The sequence below is a fragment of the Zeus faber genome, assembly GCF_960531495.2.
Source record: "Zeus faber genome assembly, chromosome: 15".
NCBI lineage: Eukaryota > Metazoa > Chordata > Actinopteri > Zeiformes > Zeidae > Zeus > Zeus faber.
The window spans coordinates 25,940,307-25,962,376 of record NC_137194.1 but is presented as its reverse complement, the minus strand read 5'-3'; the positions used below and the strand labels follow the sequence as shown (position 1 = coordinate 25,962,376).

General features: G+C 38.7%; 2 protein-coding genes across 2 annotated transcripts; one reads left to right on the top strand and one right to left on the bottom strand.

Moving 5' to 3' along the window:
* Positions 1 to 620: 620 nt before the first annotated feature.
* Positions 621 to 6,400, bottom strand: LOC307241294 (chymotrypsin-like elastase family member 2A; the record flags this gene model as incomplete). The annotated part of the gene is made up of 8 exons (XM_080015333.1): positions 621 to 638; positions 1,240 to 1,392; positions 2,968 to 3,113; positions 3,469 to 3,605; positions 4,155 to 4,280; positions 5,405 to 5,502; positions 5,640 to 5,728; positions 6,364 to 6,400. 8 exons carry the CDS (start codon positions 6,398 to 6,400, stop codon positions 621 to 623), a joined length of 804 nt encoding a protein of 267 aa, XP_079871459.1.
* Positions 6,401 to 8,384: 1,984 nt separating this feature from the next.
* Positions 8,385 to 21,151, top strand: LOC307241293 (transmembrane protease serine 9-like; the record flags this gene model as incomplete). Its single annotated transcript, XM_080015332.1, has 16 exons — positions 8,385 to 8,421; positions 8,974 to 9,062; positions 9,171 to 9,268; positions 9,953 to 10,075; positions 11,088 to 11,224; positions 11,996 to 12,141; positions 12,624 to 12,776; positions 14,649 to 14,738; positions 14,851 to 14,995; positions 15,392 to 15,480; positions 16,114 to 16,211; positions 16,555 to 16,686; positions 17,448 to 17,584; positions 18,054 to 18,199; positions 20,862 to 21,014; positions 21,134 to 21,151. The coding sequence occupies 16 exons, from the start codon at positions 8,385 to 8,387 to the stop codon at positions 21,149 to 21,151; spliced, it is 1,791 nt and encodes a 596-aa protein (XP_079871458.1).
* Between the last annotated feature and the right edge of the window lie 919 nt (positions 21,152 to 22,070).

The window sequence follows — 22,070 nt, the reverse complement described above, 5'->3', positions numbered from 1 at the left end:
AAAGAGTAATTACTTTTGCTGTTCTTTGATATTTTTTAGTAGAATGTAAAAGTAATGGTAACAGTTTAGTGCCGAGGTCAAAACCATGGAGGGATGTATTATAAATAAATGAGGAATGCCAAAATAACGTGTTTTGCTCTCATTCAATCTCTGATATGAAAGGAGAATAAACTCCATACAAGATTACAGATTGAGAATTAACATAATACACAAATTTATAGTTTATCAAATCCAACCAACACTAGCTGAGGGGCAGAAGGGTTGTCCCTGATCAATGCTTTTGATAGGTTTTCTGATATTAGCACTCATTTATTTGATTTGAATTTATTTTATTTGATGGTAGAAATACAGAATATAGAGCACACAAATTAGCGATATAATGTCCCTATTTTAATGATAGAATCATAATTTCATAGAGTTAGCATTAAAGACCTTTTGATAGTAACCTATGTCAACATGTAGATATATTGTCTGTTTTATATTGATATATTGACAGAAGATGGTGTTATAGTGGTTTGGAAAGAAGCATGAGGAGAATATGGTGTTTGTACTAAATGATTTATTTAATGATCAAATGTCACAAAATAAAGATGGCACTTAGTTGTTGGCATATCTGGTTCTTAGTTTTTGGTCATCACCTGGAGAGAGGAAAGAATGAAGTCCCATTAAAACAACACTGTTCAATGTTGTTAAATGCAGTGTGTGTGTGTGTGTGTGTGTGTGTGTGTGTGTGGAACATAGCACTGATATAGTATAAAATAGATCAGTAAGATAGATCAGTAAGATAGATAGATAGATAGATAGATAGATAGATAGATAGATAGATAGATAGATAGATTGCAGTGTCACAGCAGCCTACAAAAAAAGAAGCAATATTAATAATTAAGTAATAATAAAATAGAAAAATGTTAATGGTAGTCAGAATGAACCTTACTGCCATAAGCTTTAAAAAATAGCAATACAATAAACATCATTATGAACTACAATATAATTTTTTTTAAATATACAATAAACATAATGACACACAATAAATACAAACCTCAAAAAAAAACAACCTACAATAAAACAACTCTCAATAATAAATGCAATAAAAATTAAATGATTCTCAAAAATAAAAGAATAAAAGATTCTCAATAAACCAGCATTCAGCAAAGTTGCGTAATGATTAATAATAAGATACATTTTAAATAGTGAACGTATACTTTAATATAACAGTAAGTTGTTTTCCATTTCACTCACGTCGTTGATCCAGGAGCTGTAGGCACTGACGCGGGTGAAGACGGAAGGCTTCTTGGGGTAGTTGCAGCCCATGCTGGAGCCGAAGCTCACCACACCGCGCACGTCCCAGGAGCCATCTGGGTTCTGGCAGTTCAGGGGTCCGCCAGAGTCTCCCTGAAAAATAATAGTGGAAATGTTTAGTCAAAAAATTTATGTTAAAATCATTATTGTCATCAAAAAATACAAAGGTAAAGGTGTATAATCTTGGTGAAATTGAGGCACAAAAAATGTTTACCTAAAATGTGATAAGGGGATAATGTACAGCCAGCCTGTCATTATCGTCAAATCACCCTACGGCAGGGATCTGGGTCTCTTGTCACTCTGAAGGGGGTTATTTTGCCATTATTCAGCTTATTACACAGCTTCTACTAAATAAAACATTACATTAAGATTGAATATTGATTTGAAATCTTTTACATTTTATACTAGTAAATTTAAACTAGTAATTTTAAAAGAGCAGTTTAAAAGGCTTCTGCTGAGAAAAATAGTTAAACAGAAACAAAACTGCAGTAGCACGGCAGCCACGTAGCAAATGAATCGCCTACATATGACAAAGCAATTTACTGTTACTCATGTAAAATTGAAACACATCACATAAATCTCTGTCTCTCTCTGACTTTCATTTTTTTGTTGAGCAGCAATATATTATGTTAAAGCCGATCTTATGAGATGTTAAAATCAGACTGAAGAGAAGCTTGAATTTGTGAGCATAAAGCTGAACAGTAATTATTGAAAATTTATAGTAAAAGATTTACATAAATAGAGAAGAGAAGAGTTCCCAATGTTGAACACCTCTTCGTCAAATCAACAGATGCAATTTATTCCCTTGTAAGAACATGGATTCACTATCAGTTGAACTAATTTTGGGAGCTCTTTTAATTACTGAGATATAGGGCTTCAAAGGTGACCTCTGGTCCGGGTTTAAAGGTCAATATCTCAGTTCGGGGTCCACGGAAATCTTTCAGACTTACATATGTTAATCTAGAAGATGAGACCTTGCCAAAAATGTGTTCGAATTTGTTCTACGACATAGTAAAAAAAATCGGATTATATTCCTATTAGAATGTTGAATGGTCTTGGGATCTACACTTGTCATAGGGTTCGATTTTTTTTTTACTTTGTCGTGGAACAAAACCAAATGTAGGTATATTCCCTGACCAAATCAACCACCCGGTCTCTTTTTACAAAGACTTGCTCCTTCAAGTAGAAGCAGCTAAGTGTGAGGGTTACTTACCTGGTCTCAGCTTCTTCGAAAAAGCTAGAGGGGTGAACCACATTGTGGAGAAACTCCCACATAACCTCCAAGAACAATGGACAATGTACAAAGTTCAAAGTACTAAAGGAAGCATCAAACTCAAATACCCACATTTACATTCTTTGTTGGGTTTGTGCAAAGTCATACAGAAATGAGAACAGATACCACCTTTACCTTCCGAGCTTCTAGCATGGTAGCTTTCTGAGCTGAGGACCCTCCAGCACAGCCCATAACGACCCCAATCCCCCGTCTCTGATAACATTAGTATGTAGGCAGAGCAATGTGGCGGACATCAAACCGGGCGGAGAAGTGGTCGCCCTTTGCCCGTCATTATTCAGAGATAACTAACCGCTGGTTGCAGCTATCGATCAGTCAGGATGGAGTGTTCCACGGGGTGGTAATGTAAGATAATGAAAATAAAGCGAGCGTCTCACGTTGCAGCTGGCCAGCTGGCCGTCCCCTCCAGCGCAGATCATTTTCTGGGTGACCAGGCTGCCCCACCAGTCAGGCTTGGAGCAGTTGGCGTAGCTGACCACGGGCAGCAGGGCCTGTTGCAGGACGTCAGCAATGGGACCCCCAGCTGGAGAGAACATTTTGGTTATTGTAATATCGCAATTTGGTTAATGTTGTCTTTTAGGAGCAAAGAAATACATTGAAATATATTAAAAAAATATTGGGATTTCTTTCAATATGGCCCGTGAGTGCTGTGAAGCTTGATATTGAGTCATTTAGTCTTATTTACCAAAGCTTTTAGTCAATACATTTAAGATTAATTGAAAGTCCTTTCCTGCTGATGAATATATTGTTCTATTGGCATTTTCATGTGGGAAAAAAAATCAGTATCGTAGGAAACATCAAACTGACAGTTACAGAGAAAATTTGACAAAAACTTGATATAAAGAACAGAAAAGGTGTTGTCTAAGAACAGGACGTACTCCAGAGGCGTCCCCAGCCAGTGACGTAGCAGGGGGCGCCTTGGGGCAGCACCAGGCCAGAGGCGGGAATACAGGCGGCCATGATGGTGTCGGTGAAGGTGACGGGGAAGGACAGCTTGATCAGTGCGATGTCGTTACTGGAACACAAACACAATCAGTAGATTTCAATTTAACGTGTTGGGGAAAAGCACAGTTATCGGTTTGAAGCAGCTTTCTTAAAACTCGGGCTTACTGTGGCGGGGTTTTGGGGATGAAAGGTTGGACTCATTAATTGAGTTGGTTCTTAACTCGCTTGCTAGTTTAGTTCAGTTGGCGTAAAGCGTGGTGAGCGAGGAAGGACTTCCTGAAAAGAGTCAGAAGAGTCTGTTCGGCTCTGAGTTGTGAATGGAATTCTCAACTCAGAGCTCTTGGCTTCTATGACTTGTTTACCCACATTGATAATGTTTGCGGTTTCGATTCAGACTCAGTGAGAGCCTGTGTTCCTGGCTGTAGTTACAGAGTTATGAACAAAATGAACGAAATGAACAAAAACCAGTGACTTTTTTTTGCCAGAGCGACTCCCAGACTCCCCTGTCATTTAAAAGATTGGCTCTCTATGAATGAATCGTTTGCGATCAGTGGCGAGTTCAGTCCTGGCTTTACGGTTATGTCGAGTAACTACGTTTTGAAGAGATGACAGAACCCACCGGATCCTGTAGGGGTCCCAGTTCTCGTGGACCACAATCTTGGAAGGGCTGATGGCCATGGAGCCGGCCTCGTTGCTGATAGCCAGGTTTTGTTTTCCCAGGTACACCCTGTAGGTGTTGCGACTGCTGCATGGGCAAACGTAGGACAAGGAAGACAGAGACACAGGGGTCAGGAAATGATCAGATGCAGAGATTCAACGTCGACTCATGAACAAAGCTTGATTATTGTTATTATTATTGCCGGGCTTCATTATCATTATATTAAAAGGTCTTGAGCCACACGGACATATTACTGCGTGAACAACTAACACGTTTGGGGTTCTCTCTCTCTCTCTCTCCCTCTCTTTCTCTAATTGAAATGTCTAAATTGAAATCATGTTGAAAGTATTTGAAGTCTCTCTCTCTCTCCCTATCTCTCTCTCTCTTTCTCTCTCTCTCTCTCTCTCTCTCCACCGATCAGCCACAACATTAGAACCACTGACAGGTGAAGTGAATAACATTGATCATCTTGTTCCAATGGCACCTGTCAAGGGGTGGGATATATGAGGCAGCAAGTGAACAGTCAGTTCTTGAAGTTGATGTGATGGAAGCAGGAAAACTGGACAAGTGTAAGGATCTGAGCAACTTTGACAAAGGGTCAAATATGATGGCTAGACGACTGGGTCAGAGCATCTCCAAAACGGCAGGTCTTGTGGGGTGTTACCAGTATGCAGTGGTTAGTACCTACAAAAAGTGGCCCAAGGAAGGACACGGCCAGTGACAGGGTCATGGGCACCCAAGGCTGATTGATGTACGTGGGGAGCGAAGTCCGGCCCATCTGGTCCCATCCTACAGAAGAGCTACTGTAGCTGTAGGATATCAGAGTTCCACTATCTATCTATCTATCTATCTATCTATCTATCTATCTGTCTATCTGTCTATCTATCTATCTATCTATCTATCTATCTATCTATCTATCTATCTATCTATCTATCTATCTATCTATCTATCTATCTATCTATCCATTCTTCTCATCAGTACCTCATGCAGTGGGCAGTGGTCCGAACAGACTGGCTGGAGATCACAGTTCCACAATCCATCCATCCAGTCATCCATCCAGTCATCCATCCATCCAGTCATCCATCCAGTCATCCATCCATCCAGTCATCCATCCAGTCATCCATCCATCCAGTCATCTATCCAGTCATCCATCCATCCAGTCACCCATCCATTCATCCATCTGTCTATCCATCCTTTCTTCCTGTCAGTACCTGATGCAGTGAGCAGCGGTCACGACCCACTGGTTTGAGATCAGAGTTCCACCACACGTGTGGTAGAAGTTGCTTCCGCTCTTGTACTGGAGCGACACCTGGTGGCAGATGGAGGGAGAGCAGAGCCGTTACATAGAGGAAAATAGATTTTTTTTTTTTTTTTATGTAAATTTAAATTTGAATTTGACTGTAAATTGAAATGTAAAATTGGCATTTGATTTAAATGTATATGTACCTGCCAGGGCCAGCTGTGCTCCCGGACATCTTCCCCGCCGACCACCCTGGTGACGATGGGGGGGAAGGTGGGTAGGCCACACCCATAGGCTGCAGGACAACACTAATTAATATTCCTAATAAATATAATTAGAATTCATTTAAAATGTATCTTGCCCCCCCAACCAATTTCCTACTTAATTAGCCAAAACAATATGCATTTATACTATATAATTATACTACAGATTGATTCTACGACAGTAACTATGGTAGGTAGCATTAATAAGTTCAACTCATAATTCATCATTATCATCATCAACTTTGATTTTACCAAGCAAGTTAATTAAGAACACATTCTTATTTACAATGACAAACAATAACTATGTATTTTTGGGATGATAATAATCAAATATAAATCAATAAATATAATATTTATTTACATGTATTATATGTAGTTACTATAAATATATAATATATTATTGATCAATATCATATATAAATGGAATCCAATTATGGCCCAATAATGTATATTATTATTATTACTATTATTTAAATTATCATGAGCAGATATTGATAATTTAAGTTATAAATAAGGGTAAGCCTGCAAGGAAATAAAACATAGAAAATAGAAATAAATAGGGTTGTTTATGTTCCAGCAAAAACCTGTCTTTCAGCACATTTAGAAAAAATAAAATAAAATATAAATAGAGACAAAGTCATCTAATGGACAGTGCATAGTTCCTCACCTCCAGCAACAAACAAAGCAAAGACCAAGAACTTCATGGTGACTTTTCCATGAAGCTCAGTTTCACATTGTCCTGCTTTTATAGAATCTGAAATGTTGCATAACCAGGACTTCAATCAAAATCAGCAACCTTGGAGATAAGTCACCCCCAAAATACACCTTATCCTAATCCTATCTCCTCCACTGCTGCTCTGCTCTGGGAAGCTTCCAGCTGACACTGGACATGGTTCCTCCATTGGTTGGTTATTTAGGGTTAGGGTCATTTTCACAAGTTTCCTATAACTGTATCTCGTTTATTTGTATTTTTTTTTTCAGTGAGCTGAAGTGTAGTAACGATTATTATTCAATGCATCTGTAAAAATATATATATCCTTGAATTTTAACGTGGATCAGTGCAGTGTGGACACATAGAAGAGGTTTTTTTTTAGGTCAGTGGATAAGAATAGGATAGGATAAGAAAGAACACACAGGTAAATAAAAGAAAATTAAAAAGGGAAATAAGGGAAAATAAAATAAACTATAAGTGAATTTTTATTTTGTTCATACTAAATATTATATTTGTATTATATTATTCTTATCAATATTATTCTGTGTTTCCATTACAGATACTGTATACTGTTTATATATATACATATATATCAGCCACAACAACATTAAAACCACCACTATTAACCACTATATTGTGTAGCTCCCCCTCGTGCCGCCAAGACAGCTCTGACCCGTGGAGGCATCGACTCCACAAGACCTCTGGAGGTGTCCTGTGGTATCTGGCACCAAGATGTTAGCAGCAGATCCTTTAAGTCCTGGGAGTTGCGGAATGGGCTTGTTGTTCCAGCACATCCCACAGATGCTCAATCTGATCAGACGCTAACCTCAGCCATCCACATGATGTTGAAGAAAACATGATTCATCAGACCAGGCCACCTTCTTCCATGGCTCCATGCTCCAGTTCTAACGCTCTCGTGCCCATTGAAGGCGCATTCGGCGGTGGACAGGGGCCAGCATGGGCACTCTGACCGATCTGTGGCTACGCAGCCCCATACGCAGCAAGCTGTGATGCACTGTGTGTTCTGACATCTCTATCATAGCAGCATTAACCTTTTCAGCAATGTTTGCTACAGTAGCTCTTCTGTGGGATCGGAGCAGACAGGCTAGACCTCACTCCCCACGTGCATCAATGAGCCCATGGGTGCCCATGACCCTGTTGCCGGTTCACCAGTTGTCCTTCATTGGACCACCGGTTGTCCTTTGTTTTGGAGATGCCCTAAACCTGTCATCTAGCCATCACAATTTGGCCCTTGTCAAAGTCACTCAGATCCTTACGCTTGCCCATTTTTCTTGCTTCCAACACATCAACTTCAAGAACTGACTGTTCACTTGCTGCCTAATATATCCCACCCCTTGACAGGAGCCATTGGAACGAAATGAGCAATGTTATTCACTTCACAGTGGTCCGTCAGTGGTTTTAATGTTGTGGCTGATCAGTGTTTGTATGTTTATATATATATATATACATATATATATATATATATACACACACACACACACACACACACACACACACACACACACACACACACACACACAGTTTATCCAAATGTAAAACCATTGGTAAATTAATTTAGGGAATTTATACAATTATATAAAAATATGATATAATAAAAAAAGGGAAACCAAAAAGTAATCAGTAAATTTGGTTCATAAAATATATGGATAACAAAACACTTTAAGGGCTGAAACGAGTATAAAAGTGTTTATTTATAATATTAAATTTCACTTAGTAAAGAATGAAAATGGCAGCATAAAAAACTTGTATTTAATGGGAACCTCTCGTTGCCAAGCACATGTTGGAACCCTCATAAAGTTAATAATAAACTTTAATAACACACTTGTTTCTGACTTTTTGATTTTCCACTTGGCTCCACCCCGAGTCAGAGGAGGATTTTATGAAATTTGAGCCAAATTCTGATCTGAACTGTATAAATATTCCCCTAATTTCAGTTTGATTATGAAGCAGCAGCCATGAAGTTTGTTGTGCTCGCAGTCCTGGTTGCAGGCGGTAAGACATTTAAATAAAACCCAGGGAGAAATACTGACAATACTGAAGTCTTTTTTGGACACTACAAAACAGTTAATACAGTATTGCCCTTTGAAACAGTCTAAATCAAGGGGTCCGTGGCCCCTTAGTCGTCTGTGAAGGAACTGCAGGGGGTCCACAGGAAAAATAAATTTTACCTGTATTGTTGTTTCTTTGCTTCATTTTTTTGTAAATATTTTTTCCAGAAAATATGTACTTGCACGAATGAAGGTGACTTTTTTCATTATCATTACAATTCAGAATTGTATTTGATTAGAATTGGCACTTTTTGTCAGCAAGATTTCTGCATAGTTTATCTGTGTACACTCATTTTACACTCCTAACAAATCTGTATCTGTAAAAATAATATCATGACATTATTTCTTTTGTTTATTCATGTATTCATTTTTTGGGGGGTGGTCCTCCAACAGAGCCTAGTTTAGCCAGGGGCCTCACCATAAAATGTTTGTGGCAGCTGTGCTCATTAAACACAAATCTGTCTGTCTGTCGGTCTGTCTGTCTCTGTCCGTCTAGCCTATGGGTGTGGTCTTCCCACCTTCCCCCCCGTGGTGTCCAGGGTGGTTGGAGGACAGGATGCCCGGCCTCACAGCTGGCCCTGGCAGGTAACATAGCACACACAAACTTCACAACAATAAAGAAACTTTGAACATAATATACTATCAATCATTACAACTAAATGTGTGTGTGTGTGTGTGTGTGTGTGTGTGCAGATTTCTCTGCAGTACAACAGGGAGGGCGAGTGGAGACACACCTGTGGAGGAACTCTGATCTCCAATGAGTGGGTGTTGACCGCTGCTCACTGCATCAGGTGAGAAGAACCCAAAAACTAGAACAAAAAACACAAAAACCTCAAAAAACATGAGCAACACTGCACAGGGGATAAATCCAGGCTTTAAAACATCAAATGCAGAATGAAGAGTGTTCGATTTGATCATTTCCGTTACAATATATAGGTTTTTTTTATTTTAGTGAAAAAAAACTAGACGTTTTAATTTGGGTTAAAAATGTTTAAAGCCTTTTGAAGAATGCTTAAAATGTGTAATTTTCAGTTACATTTTTAAACAGATTTTCAACTAAGGAAATTTCTAATTTTCAGTTTAAAATGTAGATATTTTGAATTTTTACATTCTCAGTAAAAATCCTCCCCCCCGCAGTTGTCTGAAAGAGAATATTTTGGGAGAAGGATATAAGCGGCTGTTGTGGATGTGTGCATTGTCTTTATTAGGAGTGTACTAGAAATAAGGTTTGTTTGTTTTTTCAACGTTTTGTACCACGTTTCCCGGTTCCTTTCTATGATGAAGTTTCTCAAAAATGGACGGTTAACTTGTGTGATCACGTCACTGTCCTGAACCTTTTGAAGCAAACTGGATTATCTTTGAACCTGCACTCATTGATGCACATTTCTTCTGCATAACTGTGTTTTTTATTTGAGTTTTTAAGCAAATTGTTGAAACCCCCCCCACTCCTCCCCTCCCTCTGTTTGCGACCCCAGCACAAGCAAGCAGTACCGCGTGGCGCTGGGGAAGCACAACCTGAAGGCGCCTGAGGATGGCGCTGTTTTCCTGGGAACCTCCAGCATCATCGTGCACGAGAAGTGGAACCCGCTGTTTATCCGGTAATAGAACAATCTGTCAAACGCTGCTGAGAGCAAGAGGGCTACGTGTTCTTGTTGTTGTTGTTGTTGTTGTTGTTGTTGTTGTTTTTAGTTGATCGAAAAATTGGATTAACAAAAAAAAAAAAAAAAAAAAAGCTTCAATCTGTAAAATGTAAAAATTGAGTTATTCAGTATATTTTAAACTGATCATATAAACTGATCGATCATATAAAACACAATCAGTAGGTGAAACAATATATGGGTTAATAAACAACAAAATATAACAATCAATATAACAAATTTAACTAAATATATGTAAAACATAGCTTTAACAAATAGAAGTATTTTTTAGGTCGATCCAGTGACTCCGATCCATTGAGTTTATTGTCACAACTTTTCTTCATATTAAAATTTAAAGTTTGTAATCGGATCCTAACAAATCTGAGGACAGGTTCGCTTTTTCTCTTTGCTGTTGAAAAACCTACCACTATGCAGCAGCTTCTCACTGTTTGTTTTCTAGATGCAGTCTCATGGGGCATATTTTAAAGCCTTTAAAAATATTGAATCTCACTTTCAAAAAGAAAAACTCACATGTGTATTTCCTTAACATATTTTGAATAACAGTGATATCACATTTTATTCAAAACTATTTTTTGCAATTGTGGCAGTATATCCAGAGCATAACGTTGGCTACAGCAGGTTGCCAGAAAGAAGTGAAACAACTTCCGGTTTCTAGTCTCTTACATTCGAGAGGATGTAGCCAAATAGCTGATTTTCAAACATTTTCTAGTCCGCAGTATAACATATAAATACTGTGTAACTTATTGTGAGCGCCTCATTTTCAAAAAGCATTTAACGTGTTTATTAAAGGCTTAAAACGTTTGCCCCATTGGACTGCATTCCATTTAAATATTTATTTATAAGATAATATTTGAATAAGACCTGGGTTGGAAAAATAGAGAAGCTGTCCTTTGATTTCAAACCAAAACACCAGTTGAAGGTGAAGTGCATTGTGTGTGTGTTTCCTCTCTAGCAACGACATCGCCCTGATCAAGCTTGAGTCCTCCGTCACCTTCTCCGACACTATCATGGCCGCCTGTCTTCCAGAGGCCGGCTTCATCCTTCCCAACAACGAGCCCTGCTACGTCACCGGCTGGGGACGCCTCCAAAGTAAGCCATCACTCCGTCCCTTTATTTACTTTATTTATTTACTTTATTTTATTTACTTTATACAGAACCTACTTACTGAGTGGGTTCTGTATAACCTACTTACTACTTACAACTATTAAGGCAGGGATAATGTGCAGCCAGCCAGAACACTGCAAAATGATCAGGTTCTTGTATCACTCTGAAGGGGGTCATTTTGCGATAATGACCGGCTGGCTACACGTTATCCTGCTTAATACACAGCTACATACAAAGTAAAATCATTAATGAAGATGGAATATCAATAATAATAATTAAATATTTATATAAAATTAAGATGAAACATTTACATAGCCTTACCTGTAATCATAAACATTACAAAATATTTCCCATATTCATGTCTTGAAGAATCTTGTAATACAATTTCAGACACCCCGAAAGTGGACCATATCATAACGCTGAGCATTGCACTCTGTGGTGGAGCCGGGCTGGAGCAACTCCACAGCAGAGGGCACAATCTACAGATCAGAGTCATCTTTTTTTCAAAACAACCAAATAAAAAAAACGACGTTTTTCTTCCATTTATTTTTTTTAGTCCGTTTTCTAAATGAATGGAAAAAAAAGCCCCATGTGTAGCCCCATGTGTAGCCCCATGCCTAATGGAGACACTTTCTCAGTCACTGTCTTATTTAGTTTAAAATGTTGAGCCGCCTCCCACCTGTCACTGTATAATTGGCACCCTGGTTGAAAGCCGTGTTGTCTTTTACCGTATTCCTTGGTTTAACCCCTTCCCAGCCGGAGGTCCCATCGCAGACATCCTGCAGCAGGCCCTGCTGCCCGTGGTGGACCATGCCACCTGCACCAAGCCCGACTGGTGGGGCTTTATGGTGAAGGACACCATGGTCTGCGCCGGCGGGGACGGAGTGGTGTCCGGCTGTAACGTGAGTGTAGTCTGAGAGATAACGAAACATCAGATAAGATATGATGGGATAGAACTTTATTTATCCCTGTGGGGAAATGAAATGAGACCATGTGGGTAGATGGCAGTTACACTTAAGTGTAGACAGACAGACAGACAGATACAACAATAGATAGAACAATAGATATATAGAACAATAGATAGGACGATATACTTTATATAGCGATAGAACGATAGATAGAACAATAGAGCAAAAGAGCGATAGAACAATCGATAAATACATAAATTAAAATAAACAAATATAATTATTATACAATGTTGATACTATTTATTTATTTGTTGTTGTCTATTTTTCTTTTAAATGTATTTACTTTTATCTTTTCACCAAATCATATCTGAACAATGGCAGCGTTTAATCAATCACTTTTAGTATTTATTAATATATATAGTTTTTTATTTTAAAGTCCAAACTCATATGTATTAATATTTTTCGGGGGGTCTCAGGGGGACTCTGGCGGGCCCCTGAACTGCAGGAACTCCAACAGCTCCTGGTCCGTCCACGGCATTGTCAGCTTCGGCTCCGGCTTCAGCTGCAACTACCCCAAAAAGCCCACGGTGTTCACCCAAGTCAGCTCCTACTCCGACTGGATCAGCGCTGTACGTTCTTCTGGGGTTTTTATGTTTTAGGTTTTTTTAGGGATGGCTGCAGTAACACATGATTCCAACCAAAGTGTTGTTTTTTTCTCCACAGAAAATGGTGGCCTACTAGGACGTACTGGGCTGTGTGTGTGGAAGTGTCTTTCAATAAATGAAATGTTACAAATATGACTTTGACGTCTGGCCGTCTGTTCTCTGTTCGAAAATTGATGAAAATCCATGATTAGAGAGGAGAAATAAACCTGGGTTCAGAGTTTCTGCTGTTTTCCTACCAGCTCCAAAGACGTCCAGCCCAGGTTATGCTACTGAGCCCCATCGTAGCTGAGCTGATAGAATTTAGAAATTAAGCAATAAATAAATGCTAAATATCTCCGGTATCTGATAACTAAATTTGACCTCAGAATCGAATCAGTGAAAAAAGGCGAAAAGAAAAAAAGCTAAAAACTGCACTGTATCTAATAATTAAAAAAAATTAACACCAGTGTCTTAACAAAAATATATATCTCACGACTAAAAAAATAAAACCTCTAATTATCTATTAAGAAAATATAAATAAAAACTCCAGTGTCTAATAATTTTAAAAAGCCAGTATCTAATAACTACAAAAATTTAAAATAAAACCCAGTATCTCATAACAAATAATTCCAGTATCTTAACTACCGAACTAAAGGATATAATCTTTCAATTAAAAAAAAACCTCGAGTCTAATGACTAAAAGAAAAATAACTCCAGTATCTAATGAGAAAACAATATCTTGTAACTAAAGAAAATAACTTCAGAGTCTCATAACTAATAAAAAATAACTCCAGTTTCTCCAAAGAAGATTCACTTCTCCATTGCCAAGAATAATTTAAAGTGGTAATGCATATGATTATTTTGGAGAAAATATATTTACAATATATACATATTTGATATTTTATTTAGCTGGCTCTTTATAGGAGGCAGCCATTCAATGCATTAGCATTATGCCTGTTCTTCTCTATATACTGTTTCTCGCAAAAGAAGTGAAAGGCAGCCGCGGTGAATTTGGAAAAAGAATAACAAAAAATACAGAATTCTGGGACATGCAGTGTGATGCACGCAACACAGTCAATGTGATGGATTTTCACCATTTTATTATTATGTGTTTTTTTTCCACACAGAGTATTTGCATGGCATTGCATCTGGGACAGAGTTCATCTGCAAGTGAAGTTCAACTTCTCAATCTACAATGCTGTTCTTTATTAATTCTTAAATCATCAAGAACTGCTGCAATAACTCTGTCCTGTGGACTGTAGGATGGCAAGAGCAACAGTTTTTTGTTGTGCAGAACTGCCACCAATCCCCCTCTTTGGAGAACTATCTTACTATGTTTTGGTCTTTAAACAACGAATCATCAACACTACTCCAAGAGGGGGAGAATCAGCGCGAGTGAGACAAATAAACACGAAACCAAACATGTTCATGGAAAAACATAAACATAGAAAAGTCAGATGAAAACACGTATCGACAAAACAGAGGTCATTAAGCCCAGGAAAACGGGAACAGCAATTTGACACGAGGCCTCTTCCTGTCACAGCTGTGGCAGTAACTGAGGGAGCAAAGCAGAGGGGTGTAATCAGGAGGGTATTGGGGTGTGTTCAAAGCAGGTGCTGGTGGTGTGTGTGTGCCTGTGATAAGTCCACCTTTGATGTGTGTGTGTGTGTGTGTGTGTGTGTGCATGTGAAGTGTCCACCGGTGAGGGGATGGCACTTGTCCCAATTAGTTGTATGAGATCGAAATTATATCGCAGCGCCCCCAAGCAGCGGAAAAGGCCCCGAAGCCAGCCCTGAGGCCCGCAGCCTTATTGACACCCCGCGACCGCAGGAAAGCCCCGAAAACCATGCCCTGCAGCCACAGAAGACCCCCCAGCTCCCAGAGAAGACGGGAGCCATCAGAGCAACACCCACGCATGGCCCCGAGGTGCGTATAGCAGTGAAGAGAGTGCGAGGAGACCCGGACTTTCACCTTGAAAGAAAAGGCAGCAGGATTGGGACTGTGATGAGAAAATAATTTTAGGGAACACATGGTGTGCTCAGCCTTCCGCACATAATAGGCTTTCACAGAACCTGGAATGTGGCACCTGGAACTTGGAAGAGTCCAGACCAGACTTCAGTTTAAATACCAGCGTGGACCTGATGCTCAGTTTGGTCGTTCAGTCGACATGAGGCTGCTCCTGCTCAGCGCTCTCATCGCCTACAGTAGGAACTTTTTGGTTTATTTAAGCTTTGATTATCATGAATATTATTATTACTATTGTAAAGCTCAGCTTTTTACATTAGCATTAGCTTCTAGGCCATAAAGAATCCAGAAAAGAAAATGCAAAACAAGAATAAATTAAACAATAAATAATAAATACAAATAAAATAATTTTAAAAATATATCACTTTTGTTTTTTACAAAAGAGCACTCACCCCTTTAACTTTCAACTTCCTAACAGCCCGCAGTGTTTATTTATTTATTTATTATTGCTCTGCATTGAGAAATAATTATATCATATTTGTATTACTTTTGAATTGTATTATTTTAAAGGTTATAATTATATATTTTAATGATATGAATGAAGATAATATGGAATATAATCATCGTTGTCCCAGCGTCTGGATGTGGCCGTCCTGCCGTGCCTCCGCTGCTCTCCAGGGTGGTGGCGGGGGAGGAGGCCAGGCCCCACAGCTGGCCCTGGCAGGTAACCATCCCACCCAAATATATATATAAATCTGATATATGTATATATATATATATATATATAAACAGTATATTTACTTTGCCATGGTAAAATTGACAGTACCACTGGAATACATGCTGTCCACTTCCACAGTCTGTAGTAGTTTTCTAATGTATACAATTCCTAAAAGTTAAAGTGCTGAATTATTTAATTGAGGAGTAATAATGTTCCTTTAAGGTCTATATTAATGAACCAAAAACTCGTATAATAGTATAATATTTACTTATTTTTATTAAATGCATTCTGCTTGTTTGTGTTTTATAATTTTCATTATAATATAATTATTATTATCATGTGATTGAGTTCTATTAACGTAAAGCCCTTTGAGTTGCATGCTGTGTTATACAGTAAAAGACTCGTGAGTCTGTAAACATTGGTATTTGCGGGAAGAGGCAAATGATAATGCACTTTAAAAAAAAGTAGTAGTAGTAGATATGGAACATCTAAATGCCATTGCCAGAGTTCCGGAGTTGGATCTAATTTATTGTCAGTGATTGTATTTAAGCATTCCTTCTCTTTACCTGAATATCATGGACAGACCACACAGTACTATTTCAATAATGAGTATAATTCACCTGTGTGTCGTGTGCTCAGGTGTCTCTGCAGTCGACCAGAAGGGGGCGCTGGAGCCACGTGTGTGGAGGGACGCTGCTCGCCCCTGAGTGGGTGCTCACTGCAGCCCACTGCATCAGGTCTGAGGGTTAGGATATTTAAAATGATAAAAATAATATAACAACATAACACAGTGAACTGCACCAATACAAGCATGCTATTTCATATTGATAATGATATGATATGATATTATGATGTGATAATGAAAAAAATAAACTCATGATGTGAATTCATTCTTGCACACATTTTATTTTAGGCGTGTAGGTTCTTTTTTGTTAAAAATGTTATGCATATTTTGGGGGATTATTGTACTGTATATTGGCAAATTTCTTGATTCATCATTTCCACCTTGATTTTGAATTACTCGAGCACAAATAGCTGTCGTTGAGTGCAAGCTGATCTGTTCCTTCCTGTGCGGCCCAGTGAGCGCTACATCTACAGGGTGGAGATGGGGAGGCACCGCCTGACGGAGAAGGTGGAGGAGGAGGAAGGCTCCATGGCTGTGACATCTGAGAAGATCCTCTCCCACCAGGACTACAGCGTTCTGCTGAGCCGGTAAGTTTATTTACTTGTTGTCATTTATTAACGCTAAAATAAGAAACTGAGATTTACAGTAAATAGATGGCTCAGGGATTCTCAATTTTTTAATGATCCCATTTTTAGATCCCAAAATTGGAAATGGTCTTAATTTTATTTTATTTTCAATTTTTTTCCTTTTATTTAATTTCTTTTTAATTTATATGGTTTTTTTTAAGCCAACATCACAAATTGTATGTGTTACAAAATCACATCTTCATTTACATTATCATTATCATTATTATACCATTATCTTTTTTATTTTGAGCAACCACTAATTTCAGGACTTAGAATTCAAATTTAGGCCAATAAGAAACATATTGAGGCTGAATAAGAATTTTTCTCACTTTGTACTTTTCAAAGTGACCAATTGCAGATATTACACATGGAATAATATGTGAGTTTGAGTATTTCATACACTACTTTATAATACCATAGAGCAGGGAGGGAGCGACGAATGGATTATATAGAAATGATTCTATATTTCAAACCTATTGAACTTTATTTTATATTTAAAATATATAAAGAGAAAGGTCTTAGAAACATCCGCACGGCCCCATTTTGACATCTTGAGTTTGAAAACATATGATGTTCCTTCTCCAGGACAGGCGTAATAAGGCGAAGGCCTGGTGGACATCAAGTGACCCCACATTGGGCCGTGACCCCTAGATTGAGAAGCTCTGAAATGAAGACCTTGCACATTGTACTTGTTATACTTCTTATTCTGGCTCCTGGTGCAGTAACGACATCGCCCTGGTCAAGCTTTCCACCCCCGTCACCTTCTCTAACACCGTCATGCCCGCCTGTCTCCCCGCCCCGGGCTTCCTGCTTCCCCACGCCGCCCCCTGCTACGTCACCGGCTGGGGACGCCTCTCCAGTGAGTTATTAAAAGATAATATCGCTCTGTATTAAGATAATATGGCGCTGTGGAATACTCCCTTCTGATTGGTCGATACCGGTCAGTTATTACTGAATAATGGTAGCTGAGCTGTCAATAAGGATCTAATAATTTTATAATAATATAATACAATCCAATATAATATATCATATAATATCATATAATAAAATATAAGATAATATAAGATAATATAAGAATATAATATAAGAATATAATATAATATCATGGTGGTAATATAATAATATATAATATAATATAATATAATATAATATTATATAATATTATATAATATTATATTTTATATAATAAAATGTAATATTATATTATATTTTATTAGATTAAATTATATTATATTATATTAAATTATATTATATTATATTTTATTATATTATATTATATTATATGTGATCCTGTTCCCAGTGATGATGTGCTTTCCTTCCTCTTCCAGCCGACGGTCCTCTGGCCTCCGTCCTGCAGCAGGCCCTGCTCCCCGTGGTGGACCACGCCACCTGCTCCCAGGGCGACTGGTGGAGCGTCTTGGCCACCGACAAGATGGTCTGCGCCGGGGGGGACGGCGTCAAGGCTGGCTGCAACGTAAGATGAGAAAAATGGGATTTTTTTTTTAATTTAAATATAAAATGATCTCACCCCATGAGCAGATCATTTTGCTTCATTCAAATGTTTTTCTTCTGTTTCTCAATTACTTGAGAAAAATGTTACACTTTCCCAACAGTGATTTTTTTTCAGTGCATGTGGGTGTTATGGATGGATGGATGGATGGATGGATGGATGGATGGATAGATAGATAGATAGATAGATAGATAGATAGATAGATAGATAGATAGATAGATAGATAGATAGATAGATAGATAGATAGATAGATAGATAGATAGATAGATAGATAGATGGATGGATGGATGGACGGATGGACGGATGGACGGATAGATCTAAAATATGGTCATGTACAATAAACCTGTTGGAAAAACAATAAATACAAACCTAAACCTAAAAAGTAAAAACAATAAAACGACCTAAAAAATAAATTACCAAAAATATTGAAATTATTATCATAAAATTATTGAAAAATTACTTTCTTCAGTAATGATTAACAGGATTAGGAGGATAATTTAAAAAAAGTTAACCTTTTTTATCAGGGATGGAAGTAGAGAAGTTGTGGTCCAAGAAAGATTAGAATTCACAGCATCAAGTACATACTCGTACAGATGATGTAATGCACATGGGACATATGTGGGTGAGTATGTGGGGCCATCTTTGAAAAGGCGGAGGAAGCATCCATGAAATTGAAAAGCCCACAGCATCAAGAAAGGAGGCGTTCTTTTCATTTGCCCATAGCATCAGGAGGCTGAATTCCACATGCCAGGCACTATGGGTTGAAATGCCCTGTGTTTTACTGAGACATTTCCATTTCTTCCTGGATTCCTACCGCTTCAGAATTCAGACACGAGGCTAAAACCCTCCACTGAGACCACCAGCAGCATTTTCCTCAGGAATTTGTCAGTTTAATAGCCACATAAAAGTGAAATCAGCATACAATTTAAATGAAGGCATAGTGGGGTTCATTTTGGAAGCTCCAGGGTTCTCTCCTTGGGTTCTGAAGCTTCTGCTAAATTTGTGGTATGCATGTGATGTGTCCTAACATGGACCAATCCCTGAAACGCTGAATTTCCACGTCATGTCTGGAGAGAGATTAATGAACCTTTTGCTGTGTCTCCTCCCCATGTATACCTGTATGGTACAGGAACTTCTATGGTGTAGTTACTTCTTTGGTGTTGTTACTTCTATGGTGTAGATACTTCTTCGGTGTTGTTACTTCATTGGTGTAGTTACTTCTATAATATAGATACATCTATGGTGTAGGAACTTCTCTGCTATAGATACTGCTATGGTGTAGTTACTTCTATGGTGTAGATACTTCTATGGTGTAGGAACCTCTTTGCAATAGATACTTCAATGGTGTGGTTACTTCTATGGTGTAGTAACTTCTATGGTGTAGATACTTCTATGGTGGAAGAACTTCTTCCCAGATTGAATCAGGTTTGATATAGGAGGTTCACTGAGGGAAGTCAAAGCACATGTATGGGAACCTGAGAACAATGGTTCAAAACTATTTTTTGTTAGAGCATGTTAAAATAACCGTATTAGCAATTGGAATAGTAATAGTAAAATATCAATGCAAATAGTGACTTTATTGGATGTCCAAGCACTGAGAAGTAGGACAAACAAAGATCTATTGCAGGAAACCAGATGGCTCTGGATGCAATAAGGCCTAAAATTGTGGCCGATCTAATTGCAACAGAGTGTTGTGCCATGAAAAACTACACCAATGTCTTGCACAAATCTCCACCTGACCTCATGTAGCTTCCAAACTGGCGACACACGCCAGGACGCGATGGACTGAGTCATACTTCTGGTGTTGCTCTGCCGGTTGCAGCTTCTGGTCTTACAGTTTCACTGGGGAAGCATCAGAACAGGACGCTGTGGTGGAAATGTCGGAGAGCAGATTACGCACTTCCTATTTGTGATGCCAACCGGATTAGAAACAACACGTACCACCATATGGGTCAGCTTGCAACACCCATGATTACAATATTTTAGTATTAAGTTCATTTAGGGCATCAGGCATTTTTTTAGTAAAGGGAATTGGTCCTGCTCCCCTCCAAATTGTATTTGTTTTACCACTCCATGCCGCCGTGGTCTTCCTGGGCGTCCATATTCTTAGGATCTTTCTAATAGATGAAGAAAAAAATGTGTATATCTACTTCCTGTAGACCTATGTGTACATGCTGCCTTTTCTTGTCGATTTTGATGCATTGTCTTTAGGTTTTCATTACAGCAGTGAACATTTCAATGCTTCAATCTGCAGTGGCTAATTTAAAATCTACGCTTAAGCACTATACACACAGGATTCGTTTTACCTGGGGATGTGATTCAGGATTTACCCTGGATTTGAGAATATAGTTAAGCCTGTAATCTCCTCAATTTACAGACAGTTTCTCATTTAGCAAGTTAAATAAATATGAGACCTGTAAACCTGTTGAGAGCTCGGAGCACTCCCACGCACGTCATCAATCCACAATCCAACCATAGAAAGAAATGCGTCACGAGACCTAGATTCGTGAAGATGGACACCTTTACAAAACTGTACTTTGCGTCGACGGTGATACAATACAGTAACTGGAATTAAAACAAAGTCAAAGTTCCCACTGCCCTTGACCCCCGCCCGCTGACCTCTTAGGGAGACTCTGGCGGCCCGCTGAACTGCCAGAACCCAGATGGATCCTGGGACGTCCACGGCGTTGTGAGTTTCGGCTCCGGCCAGGGCTGCAACGTCCTCCAGAAGCCCACGGTCTTCACGCAGATCAGCTCCTACATCGACTGGATCGACACCGTAAGGAACCCCTCCCCCAAACCCCATTTCCATGCATTCAGAAAAATGCACAATGAAACCTGATGAAGGCAGAAGAACAGGAAGCATGTTGAACTAAAAGTCTGCTGTTGTGTGTGCAGGTGATGGTCGGCAACTGAATGAACTGCTGGAGATGGTTACTTGCAGGACTCCTGTTCCTCCAGGCAAGGGGGTCGAAATGTTAACAAATCATCCGAACCTTTTACACATAAAATCCTATCCATTTATCCATCAATCATATTGGCCTAGAAAATCTGCTTTATCAGTCCTAAGTCTTCATAATCCTGACTCCAAGGCAATCCAGAGGTCTGTGCCCACAAGCTAGCGAACGTCGACCTTGGCTAAAAGGTCCGAGCTCCAACAGTGATTCCTTTGCATTTTAATGACTACGTGTTATGAGGAAGTCATCATCAGCAAAGAGGAAAGTTCATATGCTACTGGAATGTGTTGCACTAGAGAAAGGGCCAAGACAATACCGGTATTGGATATTGTTGTGATAGGGAGTTAAATTATGGTATTGAGAATATCGCCAGTAAAAAAAAAAAAAAAAAAAAAAAAAAAAAAGGAAAAACATGATTAGCAAGTGAAAGCAAAGAGCTACTCTCCGATATTAAAGAAAACTACTCGATTTTCACCTTTTTTCCTCACATTAAAGTTTGAAAGTCAGACGTCTCCAGTGGAGTAATGAATCATTATTGTAAATTACTGTGTTCTAATCGCACCTCAAATTAACTGTTTAGCAAGGTCCAACAATAACTTTTTGAAGTGGAAAATTATAATCCATATTTCAATATTTGTAAACGGGGCAACCAGGCCGCAGAAGATGGTTGACAATGACCCAAATGCGGTTGCCTGGGGCAACTGGGCAAGTTATTGTTGTTGTTGACTATACTTTCAGTTTAGATATCTAATCGGTGGAAAAACAATTCTATGGGTCCATCTCTTTTCTGCACACTGCACCACAAAGTCATTGAGGTATTACAACAACTGCAAAAAAAAAAAGTACAACTGATTTGCATTATCAAGTTTTTTATTTTA